The sequence below is a fragment of the Gadus chalcogrammus genome, chromosome 8, assembly GCF_026213295.1.
Source record: "Gadus chalcogrammus isolate NIFS_2021 chromosome 8, NIFS_Gcha_1.0, whole genome shotgun sequence".
NCBI classification, from domain to species: domain Eukaryota; kingdom Metazoa; phylum Chordata; class Actinopteri; order Gadiformes; family Gadidae; genus Gadus; species Gadus chalcogrammus.
This window is the reverse complement of record NC_079419.1, coordinates 16,568,485-16,579,138: the sequence shown is the minus strand read 5'-3', so window position 1 is coordinate 16,579,138 and position 10,654 is coordinate 16,568,485. Positions and strand designations below refer to the sequence as shown.

General features: G+C 44.5%; 1 protein-coding gene across 2 annotated transcripts; it reads left to right on the top strand.

Moving 5' to 3' along the window:
* The first annotated feature begins 1,907 nt into the window (after positions 1-1,907).
* Positions 1,908-10,106, top strand: LOC130387608 (cullin-3-like). Of its 2 annotated transcripts, none has more exons than XM_056596783.1 (16): positions 1,908-2,205; positions 4,063-4,260; positions 4,447-4,560; positions 5,502-5,662; positions 5,775-5,889; positions 5,978-6,206; positions 6,322-6,467; positions 6,588-6,764; positions 6,954-7,124; positions 7,222-7,329; positions 7,566-7,690; positions 7,780-7,876; positions 8,177-8,314; positions 8,697-8,883; positions 9,319-9,464; positions 9,937-10,106. In XM_056596783.1, exons 1-16 carry the CDS (start codon positions 2,146-2,148, stop codon positions 10,066-10,068), a joined length of 2,304 nt encoding a protein of 767 aa, XP_056452758.1. In that variant the 5' UTR covers positions 1,908-2,145; the 3' UTR covers positions 10,069-10,106. The 2 variants fall into 2 exon arrangements, with proteins under 2 accessions (XP_056452758.1, XP_056452759.1); XM_056596784.1 differs by having other exon boundaries at positions 1,909-2,205; positions 8,180-8,314.
* Positions 10,107-10,654: the final 548 nt, after the last annotated feature.

Genomic DNA, 10,654 nt, shown 5'->3' with positions numbered 1-10,654 from the left:
TGTGCCATAAATAACAGACTGATTCCCTGGCCAGATTCCCCTTGATTGGAAGATGATCGAGAGGTAGAGATGAAGGTCCAAACGAGAGCAACGTTCAAGAGAGAATGAAAGACAGAAGACTAGATAGGAAAAAGAAGAAGATGAAGGAGAAGGCGATAGGCTGTGATTACCGAGTCATGAGGCTGGGAGAGAATGTGGCTTTGGAGAACTTTGTCATTAAAGTTCAGCTGCTGGAAAACCTTACAGGTTGTTATTTGAGATGCTCCATAACAAAGCAATTATAGTAGGATAGTGTGAAGTAATAATCAAATCTTGACCACATTGTGTTGAAGAAAACTCAGACTTTCCCCCCCCCACAAAGTTATTCTTTTGATGGATGTTTTTGCATGGTCAGAAAAAAAAGGCTAGAGTAGTTTTCCATTTTTTTCCAAGGCTAATTACACCATGTGTTTGTTCCCTTGCCAACCAAGTGAGTCAGAGGTCTGCAAAAATGTGCAACCTCTGAGGCCTTATATTTACATGAAATGACCAATATTGAATACCAAACCAGGATATTTTTCACAGTGGCTGATTTGCGTCCTTCATGATGTAAGGGAACAGCGATGGCCGCTATGGTCAACAGATGGGATCACATTATTAGGTGTGTCATAACTTACATATTCCGGGTCAGGGTCGTGGTCGCTGGCTGGAGTTTATTAGATCTCTCTCTCACACACACACACACACACACACACACACACACACACACACACACACACACACACACACACACACACACACACACACACACACACACACACACACACACACACTTGAGGCTTTAAGCAATTAACATTATTTGATTATTGCTTACAAATAATGCATAAGCAAAATCAAACATGTTTTCCAAGTACTATGGGCAATCATAAAATACAATTATTTTGACCTCCTTTTACTAAAAAGGCGCTAATTTTTTTTAATAGCCTACAGTTGTCAGGTTGGCTATTTAAACGTCTTAGTAGGATTATAATTCAAGCAACCCTAAAGACCCCATCCTGTCCTCGCAACCGCTTTTCATTAATTTAACAACCCACGAGTTGTCTTATATAATAGTGCCCATTGTAGTAGGCCACGTTGTATTGTTTGGTAAAATATCCATACGTGAAAGACAAATAGAAAAAATACAAAGGAAGGACATGATGCTAGTTAAGCTAGAAGCCCATTTAGCTCTGCCTCTGGCCCCATCCCCTCTCACCGTTCAATTTGGATTCAGTCTGGCCTCCGTTTGCCGCTTCAAGGTCGGCCCTACGTAAATTAAATTACACCTGCAGTGTTGCTGTGTTGGCACCGGGTCAAAAGGAAACTTGGGGAAATTGAATTTGTAGGGAATTCTTATACTTTGGTGTCACGTACATGGGGAGCGCAAACGCACGTGGTCGGGTGTGGATGAGGAGAAGCTGCAAAACAAACACTATAGCGCCATCCGTTGGATAATTGGGGCATGACAAGCACATTAACCAGTGGATGTTTCTTTTAGAAAATACATCGATATTTTACAATAACGTTCAGTGGTACATGTTTTTTTTTTTTTTAACTCGTTTGTTATAATACTGCAACTGCCATGACAGTAGTTTAGAGCTAGGCCTACTATATTATTCATAGGCTAAAGTGGACACACGCTCACGCACATTCTTGAATGTCTTGAAAATACTGATTTATTCTTATTCTTTTGTATTTATTAAATAATTTTGACATCAGCCTATGTATTCAATCATATTGATCTAATTTTCCAACACTTTAAGTACAGTCTCAATTAATTCGCAATGATCTATTTAATTAATCAAAACAACAGTGCTGATGTCAAATGTCACCGTCCCAGTCAGAGGGACGTGTCAACCTGTAGCATGCACCTGTCAGTCTCTAAAGTTTCCTCTCGCGCGAGTTGGTCGTTGCGCAGTGGAAGATCGCTGTCCGCCATCACTGCGACTAGCTAACGTTAGCTCCCAGATTGGACAGCGAGCGAGTGTCAACAACAGAGCAGAAAATACAGCCAGACCGTGTTCCTAAACGGGACGTCTAGGACATCCACACCACTTTCCATCACCTGGAAAATAATATCACTTGCCTTTCATGTTAACTTAGAAACGAGAGTCGTGCTAACCAATTATGTCCAGTCTCAAAGGCGGCACTAAGAGGGATACCAAGATGAGGATACGAGCTTTTCCTGTAAGTGACCGCCGGCAGCCGCGTCGCTCTGCCCCTCACTACGAGACTCGAAGGCCGGGGATGAGGGATCGCTGAGCTAGCTGGTGCTAACTGAGCTAGCTGCACGACTGTGAGATGGATCCTAGGCTTTTAAAGTTAAATCCACCGTCAGACAGTTGTATTTATTGTACCAAGTGGGGGAGGGTATCCGAGTGGCTGTGCATTATAGTTGCCATGGGTTGGCGTCCAGGTTCCATAATGTCTGCGCCGTCTTAAGAATATGAGAGTAAAGGAGGCGAAGTGCTGGTGTGTCAGGATGGTTGAGTCGGAGGCTAACAGGCCCGTGTGCTAGCCCCCTCTGACTGTGGCTAGTACGTAGTGGTTTAGCATCAGAGGCTAGCTAATAGCCTTAGCGGCTAACTTTAGTTCGCTATCGTTCATGTTTGTGACCCACTGTTTATAACGGAGTGACATTATGAACAGTTTTGATTTTCGTCAACCTTGGTTGAAGCTTGTGTAACGTTGGTGGATCGTGTCTCGATCCAACGGAATTATGAATGTTTACGATACTTTGTTGTCTGCAATTGTCATTTGCTCCGTCTTGTTGGTGCGGTGAACTGGCTGGGTTAATAACGTTACCCTACAAGACACATAATTGTCCCCCTATCCAAGAACACGGTTTACTAAAGGTGTGATTGTAATAGTGGACGTGCGATCACTGTGGTTGTTGTGCCTCAGGACCGTTAGTTGCCAATGGAGTGAGAAATGCAGGCCTGCCTCAACGACCGATGCATCCTGAATTAAGATTTATGGGATGATCGAGTCGGGCTGGTTTCGTCCCTTTACCGGACATTAAAAGTGTCGGGCGTTAGTAAGTGGAGGAGGCCCAGAGTGGGGATGTCAAATCAAGATTATAATGTACCATCGATCGATGAAGCTGCATGCCTAGTGTTTTGTAGATGACGCTGTGTCCTTTGGATACTTGTTATTGTTTAACTGGATAAGGTTCCATGGCATTTCCGTTATCTAATTGACTATCTGAGTTTATTGTAAGACACCATGGCTCTGAAATATCTGTCTGTCTACTTCTTGGCAAGGTTATGATTAAAATATATCACCCCCCCCCACACACACACACACACACACATCCCTCAAAACACAATGCATTGTAATTAATTATTACATTGGGCTATACCAAAATGTCATACCTAGTGTGGCATAATGCAACTTTCTCTTTTCCATCATCTCAAACCTGTAGGTAAATTCAGGTGGGGCAGTTGTCTGTTTTACATGCAGGCTATAAAAGCTCTGCTCTCTTCCCTATCTGTAATCAAAGAATTGTCTGCTAGTTTAATATGTGAACTATTATGTTATACTGTATTATTTGATATTAGGATTGTCACATGCAAACATATATATAATAATGTTCCCAAAGCGTGTGTTTCTAGTAGCCTCGGCTTATTACTGTCACAATATCGTCTCTGACAGGTAGCCTATCATCACACAACATGAATAAGTATTATTTCCCCCTACTTGATCTCAAACATAAGAAAACTAGCCATCAGCTAGAAGATATGTATATTATTTGAAATAATCTAGTGTTTATGTCAATTTCTTTTTAATTGTTCTGACCTACACATCGGTTGATATACCTGCTAAAATAATAATGAAATAATTAACATAATTGCGCAAAAAATATTAACCATAAATTGTTGTGTTTTTTCTAAAAATCCTTTGAATAACAATGAACAATAATATTGACAAAACAGTAAATAAAGAAAATCAAATGCAATAGCACTATTGGTAATATTGGTCCCTACTTAAAATTGTGACAAATAGGTGCAATTGCAATAAGTACTACCATCTTATTCTTTTCAGATGACAATGGATGAAAAGTACGTAAACAACATCTGGGACCTTCTCAAGAATGCCATCCAGGAGATTCAGAGGAAGAACAACAGTGGGCTGAGCTTTGAGGAGCTGTACAGGAATGCCTACACCATGGTGCTCCACAAGCACGGGGAGAAGCTCTACACAGGCTTGCGAGAGGTCGTCACGGAACACCTCATCAATAAAGTAAGGAGCTGCGCTTGACAAACTAACGTTTCAACATTTGTTTCCAAAATAGCAACATGAGTAGACCCCAAAGGCGTTTAAAAGCTATTTTGAAGTCATGCTTACTATGAAGTCTGAGCTCCTAAATTGTTTTCTACAGTTTGCATAACTGATGTGGGATGCTACTTTTCTGACCTTTCACTTCAGGTACGAGAAGATGTCCTGAACTCCCTCAACAATAACTTTCTGCAAACACTGAACCAAGCGTGGAACGACCATCAGACCGCCATGGTCATGATCAGAGACATCCTTATGTATATGGTAAGCGTTTGACGCTTTGTCTGGTTTGTCAGACACACATACATGATAATGTAGCTTCTGTCTTTTAAGAGGCAGTGATTTCTCGAGGTATTACATTAATGGGTTCAACTGAACCCTAGGAGTATTGCATGAATAATTTACGGAATAGAGGAGCCAGTCCATTGTGTCATTTACTTCCCAGCACTACCTACATCCTTTAGCTGGACTTTGGCTGGAGGACCCTAGGGTGCTTTTCAAAGCCAGACAAAGGGCCTCTGTTAGCTTGTTGTGAATATGCTATTAGTTTTCTTAAGCAACCAGCCCAACTGATTTATTCTCGTAGGCCAGCCCCCCAAAGTGTTCATAGGGTTGTGTGTAAGGGGAGCCCCCTTTGGTTAGTTATAACTCAAGGCAACCTTTTTACTTTCCTAACAACACCTCCTTCGCTCCAATCATTGGCTGGGCAGTTGGCTTTGGGGCATTTAACTGGTGCAGAGCCAGAGCTCTCGATTACTTGTTGCAAGCTCTGTGTTAAGGCAGCAATCTCAAGGAGAGAGAGAGAGACACGCACACTTAACCACATGAAGAGAGTTTCTACTTTGCTGTAGTCCACCAGATGCACTCCTGGTGCAGTATCTCCAGTAAGAGACTGATCTAATTTTATCTTTTCCTTGGGATTGCTGGAACCACACAGCGTATTGTATGATGTGGTGTATTTATCACTTGTGATGGAAGCAGATTCATTAGAAATTGCTGTTCCAAGCATATTATTAAAAGTGCTGCAATGGCATGCCCCATGGCACCTTTCTGTGCATACTTACTCCTGGGTAAAGCTTTGTGCTAAACATGCATGAATATAAATAGGTTGATTGTGGACATGCAGCTCTTTGACACAATCTGTTCCATTTTATTTTCTCCTCTCCACCTTCTCCCTCCTCTACTCTCTTTCTGTGGCAACCCAGGACCGGGTATACGTCCAGCAGAACAACGTAGAGAACGTGTACAACCTGGGCCTCATCATCTTCAGAGACCAGGTGGTGCGCTACGGCTGCATCCGAGACCACCTCCGACAGACCCTTCTGGACATGATCGCGCGCGAGAGGAAAGGGGAGGTGGTGGACAGGTAGGACGGGGTCAACCAAACTTGTAGCTTACGACTGGGTTGTTTGGTCGTCCAGCACAACTCTCACGCATAACTCTTTAATCGTAACCCACTGTACGTCGTAATGTTGCAGAGGAGCGATCCGGAATGCCTGTCAGATGCTGATGATCCTGGGCCTGGAAGGAAGGTCGGTCTACGAGGAGGACTTTGAGGGTCCCTTCTTGGATATGTCCGCTGAATTCTTCCAAGTGAGTTGATCCTGTCTTGTTTGTTGTCAACGCGGGCAAGCCTCTCCTGGTGCCTAACGTTAGTCATCATTCCCCTCGTCTGCACCAGATGGAGAGCCAGAAGTTCCTGGCGGAGAACAGTGCCAGTGTGTACATCAAGAAGGTGGAGGCGCGCATCAACGAGGAGATTGAGCGCGTCATGCACTGCCTGGACAAGACGACAGAGGAGCCCATCGTAAAGGTGGTGGAGCGGGAGCTCATCTCCAAACACATGAAGACCATCGTGGAGATGGAGAACTCCGGCCTGGTTCATATGCTGAAGAACGGCAAGACCGAAGGTAACTGAAAATCAAACGCGTCCCAGCGTCACCTTGTAGTGTCTTTACATTGATGTTGTTGGTACATTTTATGGCCTGTTTACCAACGGTTTTGCTTTTGACTCTCATCGTCCAGACCTGGGTTGCATGTACAAACTATTTAGCCGCGTTCCTAACGGCCTGAAGACCATGTGCGAGTGTATGAGTTCCTACCTCCGAGAGCAGGGCAAGGCTCTGGTGTCCGAGGAGGGAGAGGGAAAGAACCCAGTGGACTACATTCAGGTAGGCCTGTCTTAAAGAGCACAAAGGAAATGACATCTAACTTAGCTTAGACAACTTACTCATATTAGAGCTGGATGATTTACAGATGTTACTGTACTGTGCTATTTTAAATTCTCACAGGGCCTCTTGGACTTAAAGACACGATTTGACCGCTTCCTTCTGGAGTCTTTCAACAACGACAGACTCTTCAAGCAGACCATCGCGGGAGACTTTGAGTATTTCCTCAACCTAAACTCCCGCTCGCCTGAGTACCTGTCGCTCTTCATTGACGATAAGCTGAAGAAGGGAGTCAAAGGGGTATGGGACATATTTTCATCTGAAAATATATAAACAATACACATTTGAATGACAGTTGGCTTGTTCTGAATGGGGGGGAAAAAAGAGCTAATTACTCATTCTAAATGATAGCTGGACACTGCAGTGTGTTTGTACAGAGCAAAATACAGTTAAATATTTCATGTTTATTGTTCATTTTGTTTCCCCCAGCTTACGGAGCAGGAGGTGGAGTCCATCCTGGACAAGGCCATGGTGCTGTTCAGGTTCATGCAGGAGAAGGACGTGTTCGAGAGGTACTACAAGCAGCACCTGGCCCGCCGGCTGCTCACCAACAAGAGCGTCTCGGACGACTCGGAGAAGAACATGATCTCAAAGCTCAAGGTAAAGAGCAAAGGTTTTTTCTGTGTGTCTGTTCGATGCGTCTATGTTGTGATTGGTCGGTTGGAGTCTAAAGTGTCCCTTCATATTCTATTTGCAGACGGAATGTGGCTGTCAGTTCACCTCCAAACTGGAAGGGATGTTCAGAGACATGAGCATCTCAAACACCACTATGGATGAGTTCAGGCAACACTTGCAGTCCACCGGGGTAATGACAATGCTTAGCGCCTCATGCTCTAAGCTTCATGCTTGTGTAGAGACAACAGTTGATGCAGTTGACCTAACAATGGCTTCATACAGCTTGTTTATTTAAAGGGGAGGCCAAACTGGGGGCTCACACCTGTTTTGTGACGAAGTGGGATTTGGCCGGTTCTAGTGGCAAGCCAAGGCTTTGTGTGATTCTGTGGATTTCTAACTCTACTTCTCTCCTCCTTTTGGTCTCAGGTGTCTCTCGGTGGTGTCGACCTCACAGTCAGAGTCCTCACTACAGGCTACTGGCCCACGCAGTCAGCCACACCCAAGTGCACTATCCCTCCCTCCCCCAGACACGCCTTCGAGGTCTTCAGAAGGTAGGGCTGCTCAGTTGGTCAAAGACATTTGTGTGTTGACTGTCCTCAGTGCCGGTAGTGAGCCTGTCTGCTGGGACTGTATGTTGCAGGTTTTACCTGGCCAAGCACAGCGGTCGGCAGCTCACACTCCAGCACCACATGGGTTCAGCGGACCTCAACGCCACCTTCTATGGAGCTATCAAGAAGGTATCGACCTAAATAAAGATTACGGGTTTCTCTTTAGCATCGACATAATCAAGACTCATATGGCGCAGCATGATGCAAAGCCATCTAGATAATGTGCCCAACAAGCCCGACACAAGTCGGGTTCTTCCCTTCCCGTGCTTCCATTAATTAGGGGGTGTTCGTTGGATGGTTGGATCTGACATGGAGGGATGCCTTTGCAGGTCCATCTGAAATCCTCTGGCCTTTGCCACCCGTCTGATCATTCATGCACTATTATCATTATTACTATGTTTTAATGTCCTCTGACATTGACTTCTTCTGCAGGAGGATGGGTCTGAAGTAGGCGTGGGCGGGGCCCAGGTGACGGGCTCCAACACACGCAAGCACATACTTCAGGTGTCCACCTTCCAGATGACCATCCTAATGCTGTTCAACAACAGAGACAAGTCCACCTTTGAGGTACGGCCCCACCCACCCTCCCTCCAGCTCCCCTTTAACATGGATTAAGGCCATGCAGGGATTTGTTTATACATATTTGTGCATGTATTTTATAGGGTTGAGGTCATTTTTTATTTTATAGATTATTATTATTTTAATTGGATTACATTAGACGTAAAGTCAAACCATTTTGGACATGCAGTGTCTACTGTATTAAATATGCAAGACAACAAGACTCAAAAAACATTTAAAAACTAACGGATTGATAAAACCTTACGAAAAGTTCATCATCTGAGTATACGTTTTCATGTAAGGCTCTTGAACGAACAAAGTGTAGTTTATATCTGTTCAGGTTTCTGTGACATGTCTGTAAGCCGCTGTCCCTCCTCCTGCCCCTCAACAGGAGATCCAGCAGGAGACGGACATCCCTGAGAGGGAGTTGGTGCGGGCTCTGCAGTCGCTGGCCTGCGGGAAGCCCACCCAGAGGGTGCTCACCAAGGAGCCAAAGTCCAAGGAGATCGAGAACGGCCACATGTTTACAGTCAACGATCAGTTCACCTCCAAACTACACAGAGTTAAAATACAAACAGGTGGGTGCAGCGCTGCGGTCCGGCCACTAGGGCAGCCCTTCCCGACCCTCTGGAATCCTGTCTACCTGAAGGATGTCTGGTGGCGTCCGTTAGGACGGACAGAGAGGCGGATATGAGCGATTCAGCAGCAGCACCCCAGAATTGGATGGACAATATGCATATTTCTGTGGATAGAAAACTTCTCTAAAGCACATTCTGTCCTGTAGAAGCTACTTTTTTGACAGTCGCTATCTAGGCTAATTGTTCCGACTGCAGCAGTATAGAGAAGTCTCATGTTCATGTCTCAAGACTTAACCTTGATTTAACCCACTTTCCTTCATCCGCTGGGAACCACACGGTTACTCTATTTCCCCCTGGTTGGGGAATCTCAGTGAAACACTGTTTCAAAGCTTCCCTAATGCCCGCCACCCGTCTCCTCCGGTTTCCTCCCGCCAGTGGCTGCTAAGCAAGGCGAGTCGGACCCCGAGAGGAAAGAGACCCGACAGAAGGTGGACGACGACCGCAAGCACGAGATCGAGGCAGCCATTGTTCGCATCATGAAATCCAGGAAGAAGATGCAGCACAACGTCCTGGTGGCCGAGGTACACGCACACAGACACGCACACACATTCTCATTGTAGGTTTTAATATCCTCAACCACAAATGTATAATGTAGAATAACTTTGTGTAAGAGAAAAACCAACATCATAAAATGTTTCCTGATTTTCTACTGATCCTGGTCCTTTACCTGTATATCCAAGTTGTGAGCTGGTAGAAATATAACTTAATCGATGGTAGAATGGCTAATGCCTATGTTTGGTTTGTCTGGAGGATTATTTGCCCAAACTCACAGGGAAGGGGAATTTAAGAAATGGACCATTATCTGAATAAAGTGTTTACCAAGCTCCTTGTACCGAGCTGAAGGCACCACACACAAACCCACCAGTGATTATTTTACACAGTGCTCATTACAACCGGGTGACCGATCCAGAACCGTTGTTTGAAAGGTAGTCATCAATGAGGCTCGATAGAGGAATGAACAGTTTTTTTTGGTTTGTCTTTCCTCGTGGACAGGTGACCCAGCAGCTGCGATCCCGCTTCCTCCCCAGCCCCGTGGTCATCAAGAAGCGTATAGAAGGACTAATAGAAAGAGAATACCTGGCACGGACGCCGGAGGACCGCAAAGTCTACACCTACGTTGCATAGAAGGAGCCGAGTGGTTCAGAGACTGGAGGTGGATGGAGGGGTGGGGTTGGGGGGGGGTGGGGGGGGGAGGAGATGCAAAGTTTTTTGTTTTTGTTTTTGTTATTTTTTTCCTTTTGGACTGTTGTTTCGCATGGACTGGAGTTTTTTTTTCTTTTAAAGATAAATACCGGGAAGCTGAGTCAACATCTCCTACAAACACATACCCATCAACAACAACAACAACGACCATGGAAGCAGATAGAAAAGGGGATGGAATAAAATTCAAGGCAGAAAATAATCCATGACGTGTGGTAGATTATTTAAAATGGAGGCCCACTTGTTCTTAACTTTGTTCCTCTGTTGGTTTTAACATGGATGGATGCAGCTTCAAGCTTTTCACTGTTTTACCCTCGTAGAGATCCACCTTGCAAAGAATCCCTTGGGAAAAATGTGAATGCACCACATTTCTTTTGTTTTGTTTGTTTTTTGTTTTCAATACTGTCAAAAAAAGAGAAAATTATTAAAAACAGTAAATGTGGATTCGTACAAAAGGAAATAAAAATGCTGAGTATTGATACTCTGAGGTTTTCAACCAATTCAGACAGAT